This window comes from Babylonia areolata, chromosome 12 (assembly GCF_041734735.1).
Source record: "Babylonia areolata isolate BAREFJ2019XMU chromosome 12, ASM4173473v1, whole genome shotgun sequence".
Taxonomy (NCBI): domain Eukaryota; kingdom Metazoa; phylum Mollusca; class Gastropoda; order Neogastropoda; family Buccinidae; genus Babylonia; species Babylonia areolata.
The window spans coordinates 4,291,848-4,318,762 of NC_134887.1; the positions used below are offsets into that span (position 1 = coordinate 4,291,848).

Genomic DNA, 26,915 nt, shown 5'->3' on the forward strand with positions numbered 1-26,915 from the left:
TGTGTGTTGTGTGTGTGTGTGTGTGTGTGTGTGTGTGATTGCACTGACTGACACAGTGACGGTACTGACTGAGAGAGAGAGAGTGTGTGTGTGTGTGAATACGTGCGTGTGCATGTGTGTGTGTGTGTGTGTGTACATGTGTATACGTATCTGTGTGTGTGTGTGTGTGATTGCACTGACTGACACAGTGACGGTACTGACTGAGAGAGAGAGAGTGTGTGTTGTGTGTGTGTGTGTGTGGTTACGTGCGTGTGCATGTGTGTGTGTGTGTGTGTGTACATGTGTATACGAATCTGTGTGTGTGTGTGTGTGATTGCACTGACTGACACAGTGACTGTACTGACTGAGAGAGAGAGAGAGAGAGAGTGTGTGTGTGTGTGTGTGTGTGTGTGATTGCACTGACCAACTGACTGACTGACACAGTGACGGTACTGACTGAGAGAGCGCGCGCGTGTGTTTGTGTGTGTGTGTGTGTGTGATTGCACTGGCCGACTGACTGACACAGTGACGGTACTGACTGAGAGATAGAGAGAGAGTGTGTGTGTGTGTGTGTGTGTGCGCGCGTGCGTGTACATGTGTATACGTGTGTGTGTGTGTGTGTGATTGCACTGACCAACTGACTGACTGACAGTGACGGTACTGATTGAGAGCGCGCGCGTGTGTGTGTGACCAAGTGATTGCACTGACTGACTGACTGACCGATCGACTGACTGACACAGTAAAGAGAGAGAGAGAGAGAGTGTGTGTGTGTGTGTGTGTGTGTGTGTGTGTGTGTGTGTGTGTGTGTGTGTGTTCATGTATGCGTGTTCGCGTGTACTGAGATGGTTGTCGGCCGGCGTGTGCAGGCTTGTGTTGCCTTGATCAGGGTCACTGACACCATCTTTGACATGGCAGTGTGTTCTTCAGTGGAAATATCACTGATAGCTATTTGTTATCTGATACTGCTACTACTACTACTAGGGTGGGGGTTGTGGGTTCAGCGGTTGGGTGGTGGTGTGGGGAAGAGCGAATATAATCATGCATGCACACATCGTAATAACTGGTATACGCACACATCTACGTTCAGTGTACGTCGTCGTGTTGTTGTAGAAACATTTACTTTTCGTATCCTCTGGTATATGTATGTATGTATGTATGTATGTGTGTGTGTATGTATATTGAATTATTGGCTGACATTAGAATTAAACAGATCGAGTTCGAGTTCAGTGGTAGATCTGATTTATGTTCAGCTCAGCTCTTACTATCTTACTATAATTATTTATGACAACTGAGTCAACAAGATAGACCAGTCTCGCTTTGGAAAAGATGGGTGGCCCTGAGAAGGGCCTTTGGACAGCAGGGAAAGCTGTTCCTTCGGAAGGAAGGCAGGTCTACTTGCTGCTGGTGTACTTGGTGACGGCCTTGGTACCCTCGCTGACAGCGTGTTTGGCCAGTTCACCAGGCAGCAGCAGACGCACAGCAGTCTGGATCTCGCGGCTGGTGATGGTGGAACGCTTGTTGTAGTGGGCCAGTCTGGAAGCTTCAGCGGCGATTCTCTCAAAGATATCGTTAACGAAGCTGTTCATGATGGACATGGCTTTGCTGCTGATACCAGTGTCAGGATGCACCTGCTTCAGCACCTTGTAGATGTAGATAGCATAACTTTCCTTCCTCTTCCTCTTGCGCTTCTTGTCTCCGGCACGGACGGCCTTAGCCTTGCCGGCTTTCTTGGCACCTTTGGAGCTGACTTTGGGTGGCATTGTCGCACGTTGAACGAGTGACTGAATGCAAGGCGGAACTATAGGGTTTAACGTCTTCCGGCGGTCGCCATGTGAGACATTGGTGTTTGCCGTTGCTGTTGGAAAAACAAACAGGAAAAAAAGAGGGGGTTAGGAACTGATGAGAAATATGTTGTGTGCATGTAATAAGAGTTACGTCTAAAATATCGATATTATTGTATGCTCCGAGGCTGCTGTCCATGGGGAGGGGCCGATAAGATATCTTTATTTAAATCGTTTAAAAATAGATAAAATCTCAGGGCCACCTGATTAAAAACTGTAACAAAGAAGAATGTACAGAAAAGAAGCAAGACATAAACGTATATACACAGCTACACTTCATACTCATGTAAAAGACATCTTTTATGGACTAAATATTGAATGACTAAGAAGTGCAAGTTTATAAAATATAACATTACTCAAAATATAGAGCACCACTATTTATGTGATATACACTGTCGGGGTGGAGGGTGGGGGCAGAACCGCGAGGAGCGACACAATACCCCTTCGCTCCCTCCCCTCCAAACAAGGGCTCATATCTTTCATTTAAAATACGTCAATAATAATAACACAAGAGGTTAAAAAAAAAATTTTTTTTTTTTTCATTACTGTCTAAGAAGAGGGTGGGGGCAAAAGTCGCGAGGAGCGATACCCCTTCGCTCCCTCCCTTCCAACAAGAGTTCATGTATTGTCGTGTATATATGGTGAGTATGGCTCAGCTCATAACGCGGGTGGGGGTGGCAAGGAGAAACCCCTTCGCTCCCACGGTACAGCAAATGGAGTCCGAGCGGGGAAAAAGAGCGGGAGGAAGGGGGGGGGGGGTGGGGAGGGGGGGAGGGTCAGAAACGATGGGACAAGGGGAAGGAGCGGGACGGGGCGGTGGAGGGACGGAGGGCCGGGGAGGATGGGGGAGGGGAAATTGTGGGACGCATGGAAGTCGAAAGATCGGGATGTCGCCATCAGAACAGATAGCCTCTTTCTAAGGTATTTATAAGTTCTGCAAATTTAATGAGGGGTGTCCACCCTAGTGGGCCCTTCCTAGTTGTTGTGACATGTGTGCATGTTAGTTTTGCTGATTCTAACAATAATCTTAATTCGGAAAAGTGTGAGTGAATTTCTGTGCAGGGGTCAAAAAGATGTTTCATATTTAAATATTGTCTGCAATTACATTTAATTTGATTGAATTTGGATTTGATGCCATCTGTCCTGATGCGAAAGGTCAATTTTTGTATGTGCAGTGGGACCCGGAGGAAGAGACCTCCTCTAACACGGGACGGGTCCCACCCGCGAACAGCGGCCACTCGGCCCAGTTCTGCCTCCCACTGGGTGCGGACTGCCCGTCTGGTCATTGATCTCGCCTCTGAAACCGAGAGGCCCACGTTCGAGACGTTGATTGTCCGGCCCATGGCCGCCTCCTTGGCGGCTCTATCTGCCAAATCGTTACCAGGTATATCTGAATGCGAGGGGATCCAGATTAGTTTTATTAAGGTACCTTTGGTAACGATTTGGTGATTTAGGAGTAATATTTCTTTAATTATTTCGTTTCTGTTTGATGTATTATTTTTAATTGCTGTTATAGCTGACTTGGAGTCGGAGAGGATCGCAACTGAGATGGGAGGGTTCTGCATATCGTTGATGTATGTACAGGCCATACAAATGGCCCAGAGTTCTGCAGTGAAAATGGATATATTATCATTTAACTTATATTTGTGTGTGACTTTTAGAGCGGGGATGGAGAAGGAGCTGCCAATATGTGTATTGTCTAGTTTGGAGCCATCAGTATAAATTTGAAGTGAATGTGCAATGGACTGGATTTTTTCTTTTGCTTTGTAACTAATAATATTTGGTTGGTATTTCTTTGATATTTCTTCGAGTGAAGTATCTACCGTTAGTGGTTCCAACATCCAAGAAGGAAGAGGAACAGAGAATGGTTTAGTAATAAAGTTTGTATTTATTTCTGCATCTTTAAGTGTAGGTGTAATGTAATCCGTGATTTGTGTGATTGTTCTGTATATATGTGGTGTTTTTTCCTTAATTTTTTGAAAGTTGGTAATATTACTTTCATCTCCATAGAGTGGTGAGAAGACAGCCTGTGTAGGGTTTTCAGTCGCAAAAGAACGTATGGCATAGTTTGAACAATTTAATTTAATTGTATAGGGCAGGGGCATCCAATCTATGTCCCGATAGATTTGTAAGGTAGTGGCATATCTGGGGAGATCAAGGGCTACCTTAAGAGCCCTTATTTCGATTCGTTCCAGTCGTTGCATCGTTGACGCAGGTGCATTGAAAAAAACCTCCTGTCCATACAGGAGGCGTGACCTTACCAGGGCCCTAACTAAGTTTACACGGACCTTAAGGTCAGAGGCCCATTTTTCTTTAGATAATATTTTGATAAAATTAATGGCTGAGGTAGATTTACTTATCAGGTAATTAATGTGCGTGTTCCAGTTAAGAGTTTCAGTAAAAATGACGCCCAGAAATTTTACTTGTTTCGCCTGTTTTATGACGTCATCATAAATGTGTACACTAAAATCAGTGTCCCTTTTTCTGCTAAAAACCATAAATACACATTTACCTGTTGAGAAGAAAAAACCGTTATAAAATAAATAAGTGGTAAGTAGGTCTATATCATATTGAAAATCTTTTAAGGCTTTATCGTATTTGTTAACAGACCGTGACTTGTAGGCTTCTGACCATAAAACCATGTCATCAGCGTACACCAGTACAGAACATTTTCTAAAATTTAACTTATTCATATCATACAACATAATATTAAACAAGGTGGGAGCTATGATGCTTCCCTGTGGGACGCCCATGTCGAGCTTATATGTTCGTGAAAGGGCGTTACCCACCCGTACTCTGAGTGTTCTACTACTTAAAAATTGCTTAATGAAATCATACATTTTACCATTAATCCCTATCTTACCTAATTTAAAAAGTAATTTGTTGTGCCACACTGAGTTGTAGGCACCTTTAATATCAAAAAAAGTAGCAAAAACTTTATTTTTTTTAGCAAGGGCTTTCTTTATATTGCAATTTAAACTAACTAGATGGTCTGTGCAGCTCCTGCCTACTCTAAATCCTGCCTGAAAAGATGGAATAATGTGATTTTTTTCTAAAAAGTTCTCTAGCCTATTCTTAACAATTCTTTCGAAAATTTTTCCTAGGTGAGGTGTGAGAGAGATGGGGCGGTAAGAGTCTGGGGACCCCTTGGGTTTCCCTGGCTTATGGACGCCCACTACCATGGCGTCCCTCCAGGCCTGTGGTATGGCCCCCTCCGTCCAACATCTCTCATAAAATCTATATAGGGCATCTATCATATTGGGGGGAAGCCTTCCTAACATTTTATATGAGATTGGATCAGTGCCAGTTGCTTTGTTTATATTTTTTATACCGTTTAAAGTTTCTATAATTTCTTTTTTTGTCAGTGGAGCATTATGTATGGTATTGCAGGGAGGGGGGTCGGGGACGAGTCCCTTGGACCTCCTCCTCTCCTGTTCCCTCTGGCCCAGGGACGCGGTCTGGCTGGCCCTTGCAAAAGAGAGGGCCAGCACGTCCGCCTTTTCCTGATTATTGGCGGTGTACCCGCCTCCATTCTTGAGTGGGGGCTCGGGGAGAGCCCCTTTAAATTTGAGCTTTTTAATAGCTTTCCACGCTTGTCCCAAATTTCTAAAATCAATTATCTTATTATTTAATTTGCTAAAGTACTCAAGCTTAGCTCTGGCGATCGTAATGTCACAGTATTTTTCCTTATTTTTCTTTTCCGCGAAGGTCAAGTCGCCTGGACTTCTCTTGAAAGCGGCACAGGCCTGTCTTTTTTCTTTTACCGCCTGGTGGCATACTTCGTTCCACCAGGGGTTCAGTCTACGTCTGTTCGTTTTATTTGTGACATTTTTAACTGGGATGGAGCTGTTTGCTGCAGAAATAATGTTTTCTCTTATGTTATTATAATGGATTTCTAGATTTGCGTCATACAGGTGGTCAGGGTCTATCAATTCTAAATAGTTGCTAAATTGGGTCCAGTCTGCTTTCTCATAGTTGTATGTTGATTTTACAACAGTGTCTGTTTGTGTAAAGTCTGTGTGTATTTGTAATTTGATTGGCATGTGGTCAGAGCGGAGGGGGTCATCCTCCACCGTCCATTCACATGCCACGGTCAGGTCGGAGCTAACTAACGTCAGGTCAATCGCAGTCAGTCTGTCTGTCTGTCTGTCTGGTAATCTTGTTGGTGTTCCGTCGTTCAGTAGAACTAGGTCTGAGTCTACTATGTTTTGATGGAGGGCTCCGCCTCCCCCTGTATACATGTTACTTGAATGTTCCCAGCTGGGGTGGCGGCAGTTGAAGTCGCCGACTATAATCCATTTTTTATTGTTGTCTAAGTTTTGTAACCAGTCTGTACACCCCGACCGGGCACATCCTTTCGGATAATAGAGGTTAACAATATTCGTTTTTTTGTCAGCAAGAGTTATTTGTATGGAGTTTACGTATGTGTGGCCGTCATCATTTTCAATCGGAGAGGAAATGTATGTGTACTGACAGTGTGTGTGAACATAAGTTGCTGTGTAAACTTTATTTAACTTATTACTTACTTGGGGTGGGTAATAGTAACCTTCTATTATGGGCAAGTCGGGGTATGGAACATTAAGTGACTGTAATGCAAGGCGCGCGGCGCGAGCTGCGAATATCTCGGGCGTCGGGTCGGAAGGCGGCTGTGCCTTACGGCGCGACTGCCATTGGTCGATCGGTGAAGCGAGCGGGCTGTGTGCAGGCTTCATGACGGTCTTGAATAAAACGCTGCTGGGGCGCTGCAGTGAGGTCAGTTTGCTACTTGCTATCAACTGAAAGTGAAAAAACGTGTCTGGACGTGGTAAAGGAGGAAAAGTCAAGGGAAAGAGCAAGTCCCGCTCTTCTCGCGCGGGACTGCAGTTCCCCGTGGGGCGTATCCACCGTCTCCTGCGCAAAGGCAACTATGCTGAGCGTGTGGGTGCTGGAGCCCCTGTGTACCTGGCCGCCGTGCTGGAGTACTTGGCCGCTGAAGTGCTGGAGTTGGCAGGCAACGCCGCCCGTGACAACAAGAAGACGAGAATCATCCCTCGTCACCTTCAGCTGGCCATCCGCAACGACGAGGAGCTGAACAAGCTCCTGTCCGGTGTGACTATCGCTCAGGGTGGTGTGCTGCCCAACATCCAGGCTGTGCTTCTGCCCAAGAAGTCCCAGACCAAGGCCCCCGGCGGCAAAGCCTAAGGGAGCACTCATCACTCACTTTCCACTAAGTGACCCAGGTCCTTTTAAGGACCACCCTTTTTCCCGAGTGGGTTGGCCAATCTCGCTGCCACAAAGTTGTGTTGTGATGCGTCTGGATGTGTCAGATGCTTACTTTGCAACACACTGACACAAAATAATGCATACGTTATATACCGGCACAACACATGTGTGCACACAAATTACACATGATAAATAGATAGACAGAGAAACTGACTGATCAGCTGATCGACTGGTTGCATGTGATACGTGTGGCATCGCTCCTCCCCCCACCCCCTGCACGCACACACCACAGATAAATACCTACCTACCTACCTACATACACACATACATACATACATGCGTACATACATACACATGGTCGATCACGCTGCATCATAGTTTCTTTTGTGTTGTCGCTGACATGTCCACAGCTGCCAGTCAGTCTGTGTTGTGTTCTGTGTGTCGAGGAGCTGCTGCTGCTGCTGCTGCTGCTGCTGCTGCTATGTTCTACACATACTGAGACATTGGCACACATCTAACATCTGCCAAGCACATGCTGCAACGTGATCAACCAGGCCTTGAGGGGAAAGGGGGTGGAGGGAGAGAAAGGAAGAAGAAAGAGAAAGAGCAGAAACAAACAAGTGGATACATAATTAAATGAATGAATAGATAAGTAAAGAAATGAACTTCAATAGGAAAATAAAGAAAAGAAAAAAGTAAGCAGACAGATAATGAAATAACATAAACAGGAGGAAAAGAAGAAGAAATGAACATAAATAAGAAGACAATAATGATAAAGAATAAATCAACAAATAAGCACATAAATGTGAACAAACATACAGAAGACAGATAATGAAATAATATAAACTGGAGGAAAAGAAGAAGAAATGAACATAAGTAAGGAGACAATAATGATAAAGAATAAATGAACAAATAAGCACATAAATGTGAACAAACACATAGAAGACAGATAATGAAATAATATAAACTGGAGGAAAAGAAGAAGAAATGAACATAAGTAAGGAGACAATAATGATAAAGAATAAATGAACAAATAAGCACATAAATGTGAACAAACATACAGAAGACAGATAATGAAATAATATAAACTGGAGGAAAAGAAGAAGAAATGAACATAAGTAAGGAGACAATAATGATAAAGAATAAATGAACAAATAAGCACATAAATGTGAACAAACATACAGAAGACAGATAATGAAATAATATAAACTGGAGGAAAAGAAGAAGAAATGAACATAAGTAAGGAGACAATAATGATAAAGAATAAATGAACAAATAAGCACATAAATGTGAACAAACATACAGAAGACAGATAATGAAATAATATAAACTGGAGGAAAAGAAGAAGAAATGAACATAAATAAGAAGACAATAATGATAAAGAATAAATGAACAAATAAGCACATAAATGTGAACAAACATATAGACATGCACACACGCTCAGCCGCTCACAAACACACACACACACACACACACACACACACACACACACACACACACACACACACATACACACACACACACACTCAGTCACCACACACTGACTGACTGACTGACTGACTACCTAATTGTTTTCCAACGGTGGAGATATAAGCACACTGGCAGTCTTACGTGCATGTGCCGTTGTTTCAGACACACACAGACATGTACAAATATATATTTAGTTGAGAGAGAGAGAGAGAGAGAGACCGATTGTGTATATGTTTATTATCGCCCTTGGCTATGACCTGTGAACCGAGTCCGCCATTGTGGTTCAGGGGTCAGATAAAACATGGACAGCGAGTGGCTGGCTGGGAGGCCTTTCAACCAATGAAAACAACGTCGTGAGGCTGCTCCGTGTCGTTCTTTGAGAGACGGCAGCTGCGCATAAAAGGCTGAAAAACTGTGCGATTTACATTCTGTTGCAGTACAGTTGCCAAAGGAGAAACATGTCTGGTCGCGGCAAAGGAGGTAAGGGCCTGGGAAAGGGGGGCGCCAAGCGTCACCGCAAAGTTCTTCGTGACAACATCCAGGGTATCACGAAGCCCGCTATCCGTCGTCTGGCACGTCGTGGTGGTGTGAAGCGTATCTCCGGCTTGATCTACGAGGAGACCCGTGGTGTGCTCAAGGTTTTCCTTGAGAACGTTATCCGGGACGCTGTCACTTACACGGAGCATGCCAAGAGGAAGACAGTGACGGCCATGGATGTGGTGTACGCACTGAAGCGTCAGGGTCGCACCCTGTACGGCTTCGGCGGTTAGACAACAGCAACTGCTGTCTGCCCCTCTTCCCAGACCCACTCAATCAAGCCCTTTTTAGGGCTACCAAATTTTCACAAGAGAGCTGGTGTGTCCCATTGTGTGTCATTTTCCAGCCAGTGTGTGTTGCGTGTGTGTGTGTGTGTGTGCGGCACAGTAAGCTGTGATGCAGTTGCATCATTGTTGTCACTGACCAGTCCAGCGAGCGAGTGTGTTCGTTAGATACCTAGCAGCTAATATTATCTCACCTAACCCAAGCTAAGTTAAGTTCAGCTAAGCTAACCTCACCTAACCACAGCTCAGCTCAGCTCAGCTGACATGCTACGCAGACACACAGACAAGAGAGGGTTTTGAAAAGCTAAAAAAAAAAATATATATATATAAAAAAAATTAAAAAAAGACCTAGGAAGAGAAGGGCAAAAACGCGGCGACGGGAGCTGGAGAGGTCAGAGTTGAAAGGTGCACACACATACACACACACACACACACACACACACACACAGAGAGAGCAGGGAGTTGTTACGACGTGCTTTTGATTGGTGGGCAGGCGTGTTGTGGACCAATGAGGAGAGAGACTGAGAATGGCTTGCGGCTGCTGCTAACCTTTGACCCGACCTGTGAACTGTGAACTGTCGTACTCGATCGACTGTCAATGGCTGCCGCTAACCTCTGCCCCCTGACCCGTCGTGACCAGAGCTAAGGAGGCTGGAGTAGTTGTATGTCGTAGACCTATCTGTTTATTTTCACTGATCAACTTGATGTGTCCATCCCCCTCTTAATGTATGTATGTGTATATGCTCTTAGCTGAGGCTTGGTAATTGCTGAATGCTGTTTTGTTCTCATGCTATGTATATATACATCTGATCTGATCTGATGTGGTGTGGTGTCATGTTTTCATGATAATTTATTTATTTGTTCATTTTGCTGTGGCTGCGATTTTAAGGTACAGTATTCACACACATGATATGATATGATTTGATATGACATGATATATGATAGGATAGGATATATCATATTATGTTTATATATATGCAATGAGAAAGACCAGCTCTCTTGGGAAAATGAGGGTGGTCCTGAAAAGGACCTTGATGTGATGTATGTGCCGGGGTGCTGCTGAACTTAAGCACGCTCTCCTCGGATACGACGGGCCAGCTGGATGTCCTTGGGCATGATGGTCACACGCTTGGCGTGGATGGCACACAGGTTGGTGTCCTCGAACAGACCGACCAGGTAGGCCTCGCTGGCTTCCTGCAGGGCCATGACGGCAGAGCTCTGGAAACGCAGGTCAGTCTTGAAGTCCTGAGCGATCTCACGGACCAGACGCTGGAAGGGCAGCTTGCGGATCAGCAGCTCAGTGCTCTTCTGGTAACGACGGATCTCACGAAGAGCCACTGTACCGGGCCTGTAACGGTGAGGTTTCTTCACACCTCCCGTGGCAGGGGCGCTCTTGCGTGCAGCCTTGGTGGCCAGCTGCTTGCGTGGAGCTTTCCCTCCGGTCGACTTACGGGCTGTCTGCTTGGTACGGGCCATTTTCTTTGTTCGTGTCTTTCAGCGAGAGAGACGGTGAATCCGACTCGCCGCCGCGAGGCCCTTATATACCGGGCAGCGGGGCCAGTGCAAGTCGAGCGGTGGCGGTGGTGAACCAACCAATCGTCGCCAAGCTTACGTCTCTTCATGGCCAATGAAATCTGCCCCACAGGGCAGTACTGGTACTGCTGCGACTGACACAGTAACTGACGACCAAGTCTGTGTGTGTCGGTGTGTGTGTGTGTGTGTGTGTGTGTGTGTGCGTGTGTGTGTGATTGCACTGACTGACTGACTGACTGACTGACTGACTGACTGACTGAAACCGCACAGACAGATAATTATATCTGACCTAGATATATCTGACCTAGATATCCTGAGGCAATGGTGCTGACGACCAAGTGTGTGTGTGTGTGTGTGTGTCTGTGTCTGTGTGTTGCGTGTGTGTGCATGTGGGTGTGTGTACATGTGTATACGTATGTGTGTGTGTGTGTGTGTGTGTGATTGCACTGACTGACACAGTGACGGTACTGACTGAGAGAGAGAGAGAGAGTGTGTGTGTGTGTTGTGTGTGTGTGTGTGTGTGTGTGTGTGTGTGATTGCACTGACTGACACAGTGACGGTACTGACTGAGAGAGAGAGAGTGTGTGTGTGTGTGTGAATACGTGCGTGTGCATGTGTGTGTGTGTGTGTGTGTACATGTGTATACGTATCTGTGTGTGTGTGTGTGTGATTGCACTGACTGACACAGTGACGGTACTGACTGAGAGAGAGAGAGTGTGTGTTGTGTGTGTGTGTGTGTGGTTACGTGCGTGTGCATGTGTGTGTGTGTGTGTACATGTGTATACGAATCTGTGTGTGTGTGTGTGTGATTGCACTGACTGACACAGTGACTGTACTGACTGAGAGAGAGAGAGAGAGAGAGAGTGTGTGTGTGTGTGTGTGTGTGTGATTGCACTGACCAACTGACTGACTGACACAGTGACGGTACTGACTGAGAGAGCGCGCGCGTGTGTTTGTGTGTGTGTGTGTGTGTGATTGCACTGGCCGACTGACTGACACAGTGACGGTACTGACTGAGAGATAGAGAGAGAGTGTGTGTGTGTGTGTGTGTGTGCGCGCGTGCGTGTACATGTGTATACGTGTGTGTGTGTGTGTGTGATTGCACTGACCAACTGACTGACTGACAGTGACGGTACTGATTGAGAGCGCGCGCGTGTGTGTGTGACCAAGTGATTGCACTGACTGACTGACTGACCGATCGACTGACTGACACAGTAAAGAGAGAGAGAGAGAGTGTGTGTGTGTGTGTGTGTGTGTGTGTGTGTTCATGTATGCGTGTTCGCGTGTACTGAGATGGTTGTCGGCCGGCGTGTGCAGGCTTGTGTTGCCTTGATCAGGGTCACTGACACCATCTTTGACATGGCAGTGTGTTCTTCAGTGGAAATATCACTGATAGCTATTTGTTATCTGATACTGCTACTACTACTACTAGGGTGGGGGTTGTGGGTTCAGCGGTTGGGTGGTGGTGTGGGGAAGAGCGAGTATAATCATGCATGCACACATCGTAATAACTGGTATACGCACACATCTACGTTCAGTGTACGTCGTCGTGTTGTTGTAGAAACATTTACTTTTCGTATCCTCTGGTATATGTATGTATGTATGTGTGTGTGTATGTATATTGAATTATTGGCTGACATTAGAATTAAACAGATCGAGTTCGAGTTCAGTGGTAGATCTGATTTATGTTCAGCTCAGCTCTTACTATCTTACTATAATTATTTATGACAACTGAGTCAACAAGATAGACCAGTCTCGCTTTGGAAAAGATGGGTGGCCCTGAGAAGGGCCTTTGGACAGCAGGGAAAGCTGTTCCTTCGGAAGGAAGGCAGGTCTACTTGCTGCTGGTGTACTTGGTGACGGCCTTGGTACCCTCGCTGACAGCGTGTTTGGCCAGTTCACCAGGCAGCAGCAGACGCACAGCAGTCTGGATCTCGCGGCTGGTGATGGTGGAACGCTTGTTGTAGTGGGCCAGTCTGGAAGCTTCAGCGGCGATTCTCTCAAAGATATCGTTAACGAAGCTGTTCATGATGGACATGGCTTTGCTGCTGATACCAGTGTCAGGATGCACCTGCTTCAGCACCTTGTAGATGTAGATAGCATAACTTTCCTTCCTCTTCCTCTTGCGCTTCTTGTCTCCGGCACGGACGGCCTTAGCCTTGCCGGCTTTCTTGGCACCTTTGGAGCTGACTTTGGGTGGCATTGTCGCACGTTGAACGAGTGACTGAATGCAAGGCGCGCGGCGCGAGCTGCGAATATCTCGGGCGTCGGGTCGGAAGGCGGCTGTGCCTTACGGCGCGACTGCCATTGGTCGATCGGTGAAGCGAGCGGGCTGTGTGCAGGCTTCATGACGGTCTTGAATAAAACGCTGCTGGGGCGCTGCAGTGAGGTCAGTTTGCTACTTGCTATCAACTGAAAGTGAAAAAACATGTCTGGACGTGGTAAAGGAGGAAAAGTCAAGGGAAAGAGCAAGTCCCGCTCTTCTCGCGCGGGACTGCAGTTCCCCGTGGGGCGTATCCACCGTCTCCTGCGCAAAGGCAACTATGCTGAGCGTGTGGGTGCTGGAGCCCCTGTGTACCTGGCCGCCGTGCTGGAGTACTTGGCCGCTGAAGTGCTGGAGTTGGCAGGCAACGCCGCCCGTGACAACAAGAAGACGAGAATCATCCCTCGTCACCTTCAGCTGGCCATCCGCAACGACGAGGAGCTGAACAAGCTCCTGTCCGGTGTGACTATCGCTCAGGGTGGTGTGCTGCCCAACATCCAGGCTGTGCTTCTGCCCAAGAAGTCCCAGACCAAGGCCCCCGGCGGCAAAGCCTAAGGGAGCACTCATCACTCACTTTCCACTAAGTGACCCAGGTCCTTTTAAGGACCACCCTTTTTCCCGAGTGGGTTGGCCAATCTCGCTGCCACAAAGTTGTGTTGTGATGCGTCTGGATGTGTCAGATGCTTACTTTGCAACACACTGACACAAAATAATGCATACGTTATATACCGGCACAACACATGTGTGCACACAAATTACACATGATAAATAGATAGACAGAGAAACTGACTGATCAGCTGATCGACTGGTTGCATGTGATACGTGTGGCATCGCTCCTCCCCCCACCCCCTGCACGCACACACCACAGATAAATACCTACCTACCTACCTACATACACACATACATACATACATGCGTACATACATACACATGGTCGATCACGCTGCATCATAGTTTCTTTTGTGTTGTCGCTGACATGTCCACAGCTGCCAGTCAGTCTGTGTTGTGTTCTGTGTGTCGAGGAGCTGCTGCTGCTGCTGCTGCTGCTGCTGCTGCTATGTTCTACACATACTGATACATTGGCACACATCTAACATCTGCCAAGCACATGCTGCAACGTGATCAACCAGGCCTTGAGGGGAAAGGGGGTGGAGGGAGAGAAAGGAAGAAGAAAGAGAAAGAGCAGAAACAAACAAGTGGATACATAATTAAATGAATGAATAGATAAGTAAAGAAATGAACTTCAATAGGAAAATAAAGAAAAGAAAAAAGTAAGCAGACAGATAATGAAATAACATAAACAGGAGGAAAAGAAGAAGAAATGAACATAAATAAGAAGACAATAATGATAAAGAATAAATCAACAAATAAGCACATAAATGTGAACAAACATACAGAAGACAGATAATGAAATAATATAAACTGGAGGAAAAGAAGAAGAAATGAACATAAGTAAGGAGACAATAATGATAAAGAATAAATGAACAAATAAGCACATAAATGTGAACAAACACATAGAAGACAGATAATGAAATAATATAAACTGGAGGAAAAGAAGAAGAAATGAACATAAGTAAGGAGACAATAATGATAAAGAATAAATGAACAAATAAGCACATAAATGTGAACAAACATACAGAAGACAGATAATGAAATAATATAAACTGGAGGAAAAGAAGAAGAAATGAACATAAGTAAGGAGACAATAATGATAAAGAATAAATGAACAAATAAGCACATAAATGTGAACAAACATACAGAAGACAGATAATGAAATAATATAAACTGGAGGAAAAGAAGAAGAAATGAACATAAGTAAGGAGACAATAATGATAAAGAATAAATGAACAAATAAGCACATAAATGTGAACAAACACATAGAAGACAGATAATGAAATAATATAAACTGGAGGAAAAGAAGAAGAAATGAACATAAATAAGAAGACAATAATGATAAAGAATAAATGAACAAATAAGCACATAAATGTGAACAAACATATAGACATGCACACACGCTCAGCCGCTCACAAACACACACACACACACACACACACACACACACACACACATACACACACACACACTCAGTCACCACACACTGACTGACTACCTAATTGTTTTCCAACGGTGGAGATATAAGCACACTGGCAGTCTTACGTGCATGTGCCGTTGTTTCAGACACACACAGACATGTACAAATATATATTTAGTTGAGAGAGAGAGAGAGAGAGAGACCGATTGTGTATATGTTTATTATCGCCCTTGGCTATGACCTGTGAACCGAGTCCGCCATTGTGGTTCAGGGGTCAGATAAAACATGGACAGCGAGTGGCTGGCTGGGAGGCCTTTCAACCAATGAAAACAACGTCGTGAGGCTGCTCCGTGTCGTTCTTTGAGAGACGGCAGCTGCGCATAAAAGGCTGAAAAACTGTGCGATTTACATTCTGTTGCAGTACAGTTGCCAAAGGAGAAACATGTCTGGTCGCGGCAAAGGAGGTAAGGGCCTGGGAAAGGGGGGCGCCAAGCGTCACCGCAAAGTTCTTCGTGACAACATCCAGGGTATCACGAAGCCCGCTATCCGTCGTCTGGCACGTCGTGGTGGTGTGAAGCGTATCTCCGGCTTGATCTACGAGGAGACCCGTGGTGTGCTCAAGGTTTTCCTTGAGAACGTTATCCGGGACGCTGTCACTTACACGGAGCATGCCAAGAGGAAGACAGTGACGGCCATGGATGTGGTGTACGCACTGAAGCGTCAGGGTCGCACCCTGTACGGCTTCGGCGGTTAGACAACAGCAACTGCTGTCTGCCCCTCTTCCCAGACCCACTCAATCAAGCCCTTTTTAGGGCTACCAAATTTTCACAAGAGAGCTGGTGTGTCCCATTGTGTGTCATTTTCCAGCCAGTGTGTGTTGCGTGTGTGTGTGTGTGTGTGCGGCACAGTAAGCTGTGATGCAGTTGCATCATTGTTGTCACTGACCAGTCCAGCGAGCGAGTGTGTTCGTTAGATACCTAGCAGCTAATATTATCTCACCTAACCCAAGCTAAGTTAAGTTCAGCTAAGCTAACCTCACCTAACCACAGCTCAGCTCAGCTCAGCTGACATGCTACGCAGACACACAGACAAGAGAGGGTTTTGAAAAGCTAAAAAAAAAAATATATATATATATATATAAAAAAAAAAAAAAGACCTAGGAAGAGAAGGGCAAAAACGCGGCGACGGGAGCTGGAGAGGTCAGAGTTGAAAGGTGCACACACATACACACACACACACACACACACACACACAGAGAGCAGGGAGTTGTTACGACGTGCTTTTGATTGGTGGGCAGGCGTGTTGTGGACCAATGAGGAGAGAGACTGAGAATGGCTTGCGGCTGCTGCTAACCTTTGACCCGACCTGTGAACTGTGAACTGTCGTACTCGATCGACTGTCAATGGCTGCCGCTAACCTCTGCCCCCTGACCCGTCGTGACCAGAGCTAAGGAGGCTGGGGCCTCATGCACGACGCACGCATTGCCTAGACGTGGTCTAGGCGCAGCCTAAGTTTTAGACGCGCCTACCTAGTCGCGTGACTGAGCTGGGCCAAGTCGCTATGCACCATCCGTAACTTGCCCCGCGACTGCCTAGGCCAACCAACTTCAGTGACGTCATTCACAAACTTGGGGAAACCCCCCCTTTGCGCCTGCGCGGTAGTTGTAAAGAGAACATGGCCGAAAGCAAGCGATCGTCGAATTGGGGAGAAAAGGAAACTCTTGCTTTGCTTGGCGAGATAGCCATAGGGCAGGAAATGTTGTTTTCCAAGCTGAGCAATGCGATCACTCTCGCCCAAAAGAACAGACTTTGGGCGAGTATAGTTAATAAAGTTAACGCGACTGCTGGGCAGAATCGCGATGCACGTGCGTGCAAAAAACGATGGAGGGATGTAAAATCCACTTTTCTGCATCACAAAAACCATGCAAGCCAGACTGGAGGAGGCAAGCCGGCACCAACCACCCCGTATGACGAGCTGATAGCACAGATCCTTGGGGAGAATACCAGCCTAGTCAGCGGTATTACAGGTGGGTGTTTTTTTTTTCTTTTAATTGTAAAAACATTATTGATAGTCCCAAGCTGGAAGACGAAGCACGGCAATGGATGAGTGGTGGTGTGATATCAGGAAAGTCACATTACTTCCGATTAGCCTGAATTAGAGTTTAAACCGGTATCTAGTCTGAGCATGGATCAGTCAAGATACAAACTTAACATCTATTAACTGTACCAATAATTATTGTCACAAATATTAATGGTAAGTATAAAAAAAAAAAGTAGTGTAAACTTGTGTAAACCATGTGAGACTAATAATGATGTATGTGCCATCCCTCAACAACCACATAGACACAAAATCACCCCCCCCCCCCCCTCCTTTCTCCAAGAATCATACAGACAGACACACAGCAGACATATGTCACACAATCTAATATGCATACATGCATGCACCCACACATGCACACGTGTGCAGTTTGAAGCTGTTTTATTGTACAAATGTAATCAATTTCCATCTTAGAACCACAAAATGACAAATATTTCATTTCAGAACCACAAAATGACAAACATTTCCATCCTCATATTCATAATAGTTAAACTTGCAGAATAATTATTATGTAATACCATGTCACTGTTTATATCATATATGTCTTTTGATAGGCACATCCAAGAAAGCATAAGCAAAGCAAATGACTTACTAAAAGGACATTTATTCATATTGATCTTAATATATTTAATAAATTATATAAAGCGCTGGTTAGACTACACTTGGAATATGGTAATGCTATATGGTGTCCATAAAGGCTAAATATCAATATCAGTCGAAAGCCATTGAAAGAGTTCAGCGTAGGGCTACAAGGCTTGTTAAAAAATGCAGACTTTTTGTGAGAGACTATCATACCTTAAAATACATTCTCTGAAAGGAGAGAGAATTCGAGGGGATCTTATTGAGACATGTATAAGTTTTCATGGTTTTACACAAAATTACAGATTTATCGTGGGATAATTTTACCCTACTATGATACTACAAAAAAAAAAGTACAAGAAGGACTGTTGTTAAAATTTATATTAAGCACTGTCGTACAAACACAAGAAAAAACTGTTCGACTAACAAAGTTGCTAATAATTGGAATGAATTGTCTGAGCACATAAAATGTGCACCCAATTTAAACATTAAAAAATCGTCTTGATTTGTTGTTGTTGTTACGTTCCTGGGCTGAACACTCCCAGGGTCACCTTATAAATGCAAAGGGTGAGAGGATTACATGTACGACAGTTTTCATTTACCCTGCGGCCGCCATGTAGGCAGCCACACTCGACTTCAGGGGATTTTCCCTCTGTATCCAGAGGGTGCAAGTTGTTATGCAAGGAGCTTATCATTGCTGTAGATAGTCCCCACAAAACATCTGCATTGCAGTGACAACATTTTAATGTACCCTGAGAGTTAAGGCTAAAGTCAACAATCACAGTAACCTTGGCCCCAGGGAAAATCGTCTTGATGAAAATGCAAAATTTAAATAATTATTTAGAAGCTAGGACTAAGATATTAGGAAAATTGCACCATTCATGACCCTAGACAAACTAATATATGTAATTTACAAAATATTTCTGATGGGACTGCATAAAGCCTCGCGGTTATTTGGTCCCCTTCCCTACTACTACTACTACTTTACTTTTGCAGATGTTGCCGAGTCGTTGCCTGCTGGTATCACTGCACCATCAGCTAAAAAAGATGAAGGTAAATATTTGAATAACAATATAACTGAAATCATTTCGACTACCAATAGCTCCATCCACATTGTGAAGAAAAATTTTTGTGGTGCCACATGACAATATAAACAGAACAACATTACATATAAGCAAAAATAATTATTACACATGTGAACCCACACACACCATGTACACACACTTTCTACACAACACACACATACAAAGCACATATTTTTCACCTAGGCATTATTTCCTCAAAATTAGGCCTTTGTGATAACACACACACGCATTTATAGTATATTATACATAAACATGCACACATACATACATGCATCCATAGATACACACACGCACTCATATAATATATCATCAGGCAAGATCAGATACATTTAAACAGGTTCACTCATATATCATCTGGCAAGATACACACTTAAACAGGTTTTAACTCTAACAATAATTATTTTTGAAAATAATTGTATTAACTGTAAAATAAAACTGTTTAAAGGAACAGTGTAAGCCATGTGAGACTAGTAATCATGTATCTGCACCCCCCCCCCCCCCTCACCCTGCCCCCAACATCTACATACACAGACACATATGCATACACACATGCACGCACACACAGTACACACATTCAATGACACATATGCACTCAGACTCACTTATATATCAGGCAAGATAGTACACTTGAACATGTATTAACTCTAACAAAGTATTATTTGCTTCTTCTTTCATTTTTTTGTGTCACCTTAATGTAATGGTGTATGTGGTCTGAAGCTGTTTTAATTTTTTTTCTTATCTTATAGGACTCATTATTAATATTGTTTGAATGTATTCAATTTTCATATCATAAGCACCATATACTTGAAACATTTCCCTTCTTTTATGCGTATGTTAATACACTTGCACTTATGTTGCAGTATGATTATTATGTAACACCATATATCATTGTTTTGTTTTTTTGCAGGGGTTGTCAAGTCATTGCCTGCCAGAATCAATGCAGCGCCGGCTACAGATAATGAAGGTATTTGTAACAAATATGATACTTTGCATTTCAATAAAAGAGAGAGGTAGAGAGACATAGAAACAGACAGACATGTATAAGTAAGAATAACATCATTACAATTAGTTTGACAACCAGTAGCTCCATCCACATTGAGAAAATAAAAATGATTGTGGTGCCACACAACATATAATAATATATATAAATAATAACATTAATACTCCACATGTTTACCCACCAATACACACACAGAGCAATCAACACTCACACACACACACACACACACATACACAGAGCACATATTTTATACATGTATATGTATCATATGCCATAGGTTTGTACTGTACAACGCAGTACTGCAGAATTAGGCATTTGCTATTTGTTTTCTGTGACAAGGGTGCTAAGGAAGAAATTTCTTAGTCTATACAAAATCATATTTCTTGAACTATAAAGATATCGGCAACATTATTTTTATTTGTTCGTGAGCACACTACACATTCTTTTGGAGGTGATGGTGGCCATGAGAATACAGCTCCAGACAGAAGTTGACGGGACTGCCCAGCATTTTCAAAGCATGCAAGTTTGCAGGGAGCAACATCTGCTTAGGGGAAAGAAACATTACCCCTATTTCATACTCCACATTATGACAATCGTATCCACATTTACTCTCCAGACACTGAGGGTTTTTTCATTAATTCCTCATTTGCAGGTCGTGGAGCACCCAGCCTTATCGGTGAGGAGGGGGAAGCCTGTGTATGATATTGGCAGAAATATTGATTAATGTTGCTTAATTGTTAAACACATCTAATACAACATGTTATTTTTGTTACAGGGGAGGAGACCCTCGAAGGAACTGCCAATGATTCAGCAATGGCCTGGGAACTCCTTGATGCACCTGCACCTACACCATCTGCATCATACAGGGCATCAACACCTACACCTACACCATCTGCATCATTCACATCTGCACTTTCTACATCCTACAACAAGGCATCGACACCTACACCATCACATGTGCAGCAAGCTGAAGCAGACAGACCCATGCCTGCACACACTTCTGCACAGCCTACAAAGAAACGGAAAATTAGTACTTCATTTATCCAATTCATGGAAGACGAGGAGTCTATACTGACAGCAGAGTGGCTAAAGTCAGCAATAGAAAAAAACAGGTCACAAGTAGAAAAGAACAAAGCTAAGCAAGCTCTGTGCGAGGCTCTCAAAATAAAAACTGATTTGGAAATCGCCCAACTGAGAGCCCACCAGCAAAATCAATAATAGGCCCTACAACTGTTTTCACTCTCCCATTCCCTGTCTCTCTGTGTAGACACATGTATCCAGTACCTTCCTATATATATATTTTTTTTTTTTTTTCGCTATTTAGTATGATAAAAATGTTGACATGATTGTGTACATTATAATATTTGTATTAATTTCTTGGCAATCCATTTTAATGTCATTTCATTAATTGCTGATGGCTGTTCTTCACCCAATGCGCTGTTCAAGCTTTGTTTTTGTGTCATCCATCTCCACTGCGACATGCATTTTGTTCGTCACGTCTTGCGATTTGTTTCCATGTGATTTTACCTTTTGTTTGTCATTCTTTCTGAAAGGTGGGGTGGGACTTAATGTGCTTGCACGATGATATGCTTGTGCACACGCACGGACCTTAGATGTATAGGCCTTGTCTTGTTATACCAGACCATTGATGATTCTGCGTCTTGCTGCTTGTCCTGCTGCAACACGTGCTCGTTCACCCACTGCTGGTCGTTCGGCCACTTCACCATCAAAGTCAGGATCATTGTTTGGGACATCATGGTCATCTGCCACGTCTTGGTCATCTGCCACGTCTGCTACATCGGGGATGTTGAGAAGTCTTGCCCGATTGTGCAGCATGAAGCAGACGGCAATAATCTTGCAAGCCTTCTCTGGTTTCACACGCAGACCAACACGGAGACACTGCCATCTTTGCTTGGCCACACCAATGCAGCGTTCAATGGTAGTGCGTGTAGAGCTGTGTGCAAAGTTGTAGCGTCTTTCTTCTCGTGTTGTGGGATGAAGCACTGGGGTCAGTAGCCATGGTCGAAGCATGTAGCCGCTGTCACCAAGAAGCACACCATCGACTGAAGGCGTAGGTCCTTCAAAGTCAGCAAACAGGTGCGACTGTCTCAGGATTCGAGAATCATGTACGGAGCCAGGCCATCTTGCCACCACATTGATGAATTTCAGGTCAGCATCACAGACCACCTGAAACACATGTACAAATACTTGAAATAGACATACATTATTTTCATGATAGTAGGATGTCTATGTCTTTGTTTAATCTTTGTGTCATTCTCTGTCTCAAGTCTTTGTACTGTATTTGTAGGATGTCTGTGTCTTTTAGGATATGTGTTATTGTGCTTGTGTGATGTTTCAATATATATACTGTTATACAGCTGACACTGTCTCAAGTCAGTACATGTAGTGATGTACTGTAAACAGTTTTTTGTTTGTTTCTCAATCATAGTTAACAGGGTTTTTGGTGACGAAAATGATTGGTGGTAGAATGAATAGGTAGTTTATGTATCTGTATATTTTCAATCTGTAATAAAATAATCTTCAATTGCAAACAATGCCTGACTGAGTCTGTATCTTGTCTGATGATTTATGAGTGTGCATATGTGTGTGAGTGCATGTCTGGTTTTCTCTGTGTGTGTGTGTTTGCATGTGGTATGTATGTGTGTGCATAAATGTCTGTGTGTGTGAGTAAATATATGAATGTTGGGGTGAACATTGTATGCCTATTAATGTTGATTATTGTAATTAAATTCTATGTTTATTAATTATGATTTTTGTTGTATGCCATATGGTGGTGCTACAAACATTCCTTAAGATTACAGAGACATATAAAGTACAGTAAAACCCTGTTTGCTCAATCAACCCTTACCAAAAATCACTTTGTTGTTCAAAATAAGTTTCTGGGTCCCGATTTTTGCTGTTTAAGTTTAATCTTTTCGAAAGCACCTTTTACTCAAATACCCTGTTAGCTCAAATCTCAAAGTCAGTCCCTACTGCGTTTGAGTTAACAGGGTTTTAGTACTCTACTGTATTTTGATTATCTAGAATTTTGAAAACACAATCTTATATCACAAGACAATAATAGTCCATTTTAAATGCTTTTGAAATACTGTCTGTTTTCTATCATCACAGCAGTACATGAGACTTCCTTTTCTGCCAGACCATCAATTTCTTCATATTGGTATCTGATATACACCTTAACCAGGGCTTTAGTAAAAAGCTGATCATTACTACATTAGTTGAATATTTATCAAACCATATAAATTCATCTTGTGGCATGTGACCTTAAACGAATAAAAGCAAGAACACAACCTCAAAAACATAACACTATAAAATTAATGTGAAGTAATCATACACACAGCTCTGCATTGAATCATATAAAATTTTACAAATATTTCACAGGCTAATTCCTACACTTTCAAGCAAGCACACACACACACACACACACACACACACACACAAGAGCGCGACCACACACACATGCACCTAAACATGCCCACATTCATGCATACACAAACATGGGGTGATAAAAATAACAATACAATTATAAGTAAGACTAAGAGGCCAACAACACAATACATCTGTGTTCAAACACACACACTCAAACACATATATGCCCAATACCAGGTTAAAAGGAAACTAGCATGTAGCAATGTATTATAATAATGACACAAATTACTGAGAAATAGAAACATTGTTAGATATAATCAGATCATTGCAGAGAATAAGTACTTAGCAAAATCAAACACATTGATTGCACACACACACACACACACACACACACAGTACACACAAATATACACACACAGTGCTTACCTGTACATTTATTGAATGAAAGTTCTTCCTGTTCACGAACTCATGCTCGTTTTCGGATGGAGTCTGGATGCGCACATGTGTTCCGTCAATGCATCCAACAACATTGGGGATGCGTTGCATCAGGTAAAATTTCACTTTTGTGTCTTCAGCTTCCCTCTCATCTGGCATTCTCACGTACTGATTCAGCTGTGTTAAAAATGTGTCCGTCACTCGCGAAATAGTTCTAGACACTGTGGACTGATCCACACCTATCATTTCAGCCACAACATCCTGAAAAGTCCCTGTGGCGTAGAAACGCAAAGCAAGGCACACTTGCAAAACTGGAGTGAGCGACCCACGCCTTCGGTAATAATACTGTAATTCGTCAGCCACCGAGTCCGTCAAGTCAAGAATGGCTTGTCGAGGCAACCTGAACTTTCTTAGAACTTCTACATCATCAAACACTTCCAAAGGATGTGTTCTGTCTCGAAAAAGTCTGTTTCTTCTCAGCATTCGACGATTGCGAAACTGAAAGTAAACGAAGGCAGCCATGTTTAGTCGCAGCCTAGACCACCCTCTCAACGCGCCTATGTTAGGCGCGTCTAAACAAGCGACTAAATGCCGGGCATGGGTCATGCATACCGACTTTGCTCGGATTACCGGAAATACGTCATTTAGTCGCACGCCTAAACGGTAGGCGCGCGTCGTGCATAAGGCCCCTGGAGTAGTTGTATGTCGTAGACCTATCTGTTTATTTTCACTGATCAACTTGATGTGTCCATCCCCCTCTTAATGTATGTATGTGTATATGCTCTTAGCTGAGGCTTGGTAATTGCTGAATGCTGTTTTATTCTCATGCTATGTATATATACATCTGATCTGATCTGATGTGGTGTGGTGTCATGTTTTCATGATAATTTATTTATTTGTTCATTTTGCTGTGGCTGCGATTTTAAGGTACAGTATTCACACACATGATATGATATGATTTGATATGACATGATATATGATAGGATAGGATATATCATATTATGTTTATATATATGCAATGAGAAAGACCAGCTCTCTTGGGAAAATGAGGGTGGTCCTGAAAAGGACCTTGATGTGATGTATGTGCCGGGGTGCTGCTGAACTTAAGCACGCTCTCCTCGGATACGACGGGCCAGCTGGATGTCCTTGGGCATGATGGTCACACGCTTGGCGTGGATGGCACACAGGTTGGTGTCCTCGAACAGACCGACCAGGTAGGCCTCGCTGGCTTCCTGCAGGGCCATGACGGCAGAGCTCTGGAAACGCAGGTCAGTCTTGAAGTCCTGAGCGATCTCACGGACCAGACGCTGGAAGGGCAGCTTGCGGATCAGCAGCTCAGTGCTCTTCTGGTAACGACGGATCTCACGAAGAGCCACTGTACCGGGCCTGTAACGGTGAGGTTTCTTCACACCTCCCGTGGCAGGGGCGCTCTTGCGTGCAGCCTTGGTGGCCAGCTGCTTGCGTGGAGCTTTCCCTCCGGTCGACTTACGGGCTGTCTGCTTGGTACGGGCCATTTTCTTTGTTCGTGTCTTTCAGCGAGAGAGACGGTGAATCCGACTCGCCGCCGCGAGGCCCTTATATACCGGGCAGCGGGGCCAGTGCAAGTCGAGCGGTGGCGGTGGTGAACCAACCAATCGTCGCCAAGCTTACGTCTCTTCATGGCCAATGAAATCTGCCCCACAGGGCAGTACTGGTACTGCTGCGACTGACACAGTAACTGACGACCAAGTCTGTGTGTGTCGGTGTGTGTGTGTGTGTGTGTGTGTGTGCGTGTGTGTGTGATTGCACTGACTGACTGACTGACTGACTGACTGACTGAAACCGCACAGACAGATAATTATATCTGACCTAGATATATCTGACCTAGATATCCTGAGGCAATGGTGCTGACGACCAAGTGTGTGTGTGTGTGTGTGTGTCTGTGTCTGTGTGTTGCGTGTGTGTGCATGTGGGTGTGTGTACATGTGTATACGTATGTGTGTGTGTGTGTGTGTGTGTGTGTGTGTGATTGCACTGACTGACACAGTGACGGTACTGACTGAGAGAGAGAGAGAGAGTGTGTGTGTGTGTTGTGTGTGTGTGTGTGTGTGTGTGTGTGATTGCACTGACTGACACAGTGACGGTACTGACTGAGAGAGAGAGAGTGTGTGTGTGTGTGTGAATACGTGCGTGTGCATGTGTGTGTGTGTGTGTGTGTACATGTGTATACGTATCTGTGTGTGTGTGTGTGTGATTGCACTGACTGACACAGTGACGGTACTGACTGAGAGAGAGAGAGTGTGTGTTGTGTGTGTGTGTGTGTGGTTACGTGCGTGTGCATGTGTGTGTGTGTGTGTGTGTACATGTGTATACGAATCTGTGTGTGTGTGTGTGTGATTGCACTGACTGACACAGTGACTGTACTGACTGAGAGAGAGAGAGAGAGAGAGTGTGTGTGTGTGTGTGTGTGTGTGTGATTGCACTGACCAACTGACTGACTGACACAGTGACGGTACTGACTGAGAGAGCGCGCGCGTGTGTTTGTGTGTGTGTGTGTGTGTGATTGCACTGGCCGACTGACTGACACAGTGACGGTACTGACTGAGAGATAGAGAGAGAGTGTGTGTGTGTGTGTGTGTGTGCGCGCGTGCGTGTACATGTGTATACGTGTGTGTGTGTGTGTGTGATTGCACTGACCAACTGACTGACTGACAGTGACGGTACTGATTGAGAGCGCGCGCGTGTGTGTGTGACCAAGTGATTGCACTGACTGACTGACTGACCGATCGACTGACTGACACAGTAAAGAGAGAGAGAGAGAGAGTGTGTGTGTGTGTGTGTGTGTGTGTGTGTGTGTGTGTGTGTGTGTGTGTGTGTGTGTTCATGTATGCGTGTTCGCGTGTACTGAGATGGTTGTCGGCCGGCGTGTGCAGGCTTGTGTTGCCTTGATCAGGGTCACTGACACCATCTTTGACATGGCAGTGTGTTCTTCAGTGGAAATATCACTGATAGCTATTTGTTATCTGATACTGCTACTACTACTACTAGGGTGGGGGTTGTGGGTTCAGCGGTTGGGTGGTGGTGTGGGGAAGAGCGAATATAATCATGCATGCACACATCGTAATAACTGGTATACGCACACATCTACGTTCAGTGTACGTCGTCGTGTTGTTGTAGAAACATTTACTTTTCGTATCCTCTGGTATATG

General features: G+C 44.3%; 9 protein-coding genes across 9 annotated transcripts; 5 read left to right on the forward strand and 4 right to left on the reverse strand.

Annotated features, from left to right (window-relative positions):
• Positions 1 to 1,267: 1,267 nt before the first annotated feature.
• LOC143287991 (histone H2B, gonadal) lies at positions 1,268 to 1,754 on the reverse strand. The gene has a single exon (XM_076596241.1). The coding sequence runs from the start codon at positions 1,737 to 1,739 to the stop codon at positions 1,371 to 1,373; it is 369 nt and encodes a 122-aa protein (XP_076452356.1). The 5' UTR covers positions 1,740 to 1,754; the 3' UTR covers positions 1,268 to 1,370.
• A 4,854-nt stretch (positions 1,755 to 6,608) lies between these two features.
• LOC143288224 (histone H2A-like) lies at positions 6,609 to 7,165 on the forward strand (the record flags this gene model as incomplete). The annotated part of the gene is made up of 1 exon (XM_076596571.1): positions 6,609 to 7,165. A coding segment is annotated over one exon (393 nt), but the record flags the coding sequence as incomplete, so codon positions are not given.
• Positions 7,166 to 8,796: 1,631 nt separating this feature from the next.
• Positions 8,797 to 9,521, forward strand: LOC143287992 (histone H4). Its single transcript, XM_076596242.1, has one exon. The coding sequence runs from the start codon at positions 8,951 to 8,953 to the stop codon at positions 9,260 to 9,262; it is 312 nt and encodes a 103-aa protein (XP_076452357.1). The 5' UTR covers positions 8,797 to 8,950; the 3' UTR covers positions 9,263 to 9,521.
• An 857-nt stretch (positions 9,522 to 10,378) lies between these two features.
• Positions 10,379 to 11,020, reverse strand: LOC143288334 (histone H3). The gene has a single exon (XM_076596707.1). It carries the CDS (start codon positions 10,787 to 10,789, stop codon positions 10,379 to 10,381), a length of 411 nt encoding a protein of 136 aa, XP_076452822.1. The 5' UTR covers positions 10,790 to 11,020.
• Positions 11,021 to 12,577: 1,557 nt separating this feature from the next.
• On the reverse strand, positions 12,578 to 13,086 carry LOC143287994 (histone H2B, gonadal). The gene has a single exon (XM_076596244.1). It carries the CDS (start codon positions 13,047 to 13,049, stop codon positions 12,681 to 12,683), a length of 369 nt encoding a protein of 122 aa, XP_076452359.1. The 5' UTR covers positions 13,050 to 13,086; the 3' UTR covers positions 12,578 to 12,680.
• Positions 13,085 to 13,828, forward strand: LOC143287993 (histone H2A). The gene has a single exon (XM_076596243.1). The coding sequence runs from the start codon at positions 13,275 to 13,277 to the stop codon at positions 13,662 to 13,664; it is 390 nt and encodes a 129-aa protein (XP_076452358.1). The 5' UTR covers positions 13,085 to 13,274; the 3' UTR covers positions 13,665 to 13,828.
• A 1,601-nt stretch (positions 13,829 to 15,429) lies between these two features.
• Positions 15,430 to 16,154, forward strand: LOC143287995 (histone H4). The gene has a single exon (XM_076596245.1). It carries the CDS (start codon positions 15,584 to 15,586, stop codon positions 15,893 to 15,895), a length of 312 nt encoding a protein of 103 aa, XP_076452360.1. The 5' UTR covers positions 15,430 to 15,583; the 3' UTR covers positions 15,896 to 16,154.
• A 448-nt stretch (positions 16,155 to 16,602) lies between these two features.
• On the forward strand, positions 16,603 to 21,120 carry LOC143288337 (uncharacterized). Its single transcript, XM_076596709.1, has 4 exons — positions 16,603 to 17,167; positions 18,814 to 18,870; positions 19,810 to 19,866; positions 20,678 to 21,120. Exons 1-4 carry the CDS (start codon positions 16,816 to 16,818, stop codon positions 21,118 to 21,120), a joined length of 909 nt encoding a protein of 302 aa, XP_076452824.1. The 5' UTR covers positions 16,603 to 16,815.
• Positions 21,121 to 24,635: 3,515 nt separating this feature from the next.
• Positions 24,636 to 25,443, reverse strand: LOC143287996 (histone H3). The gene has a single exon (XM_076596246.1). The coding sequence runs from the start codon at positions 25,239 to 25,241 to the stop codon at positions 24,831 to 24,833; it is 411 nt and encodes a 136-aa protein (XP_076452361.1). The 5' UTR covers positions 25,242 to 25,443; the 3' UTR covers positions 24,636 to 24,830.
• Between the last annotated feature and the right edge of the window lie 1,472 nt (positions 25,444 to 26,915).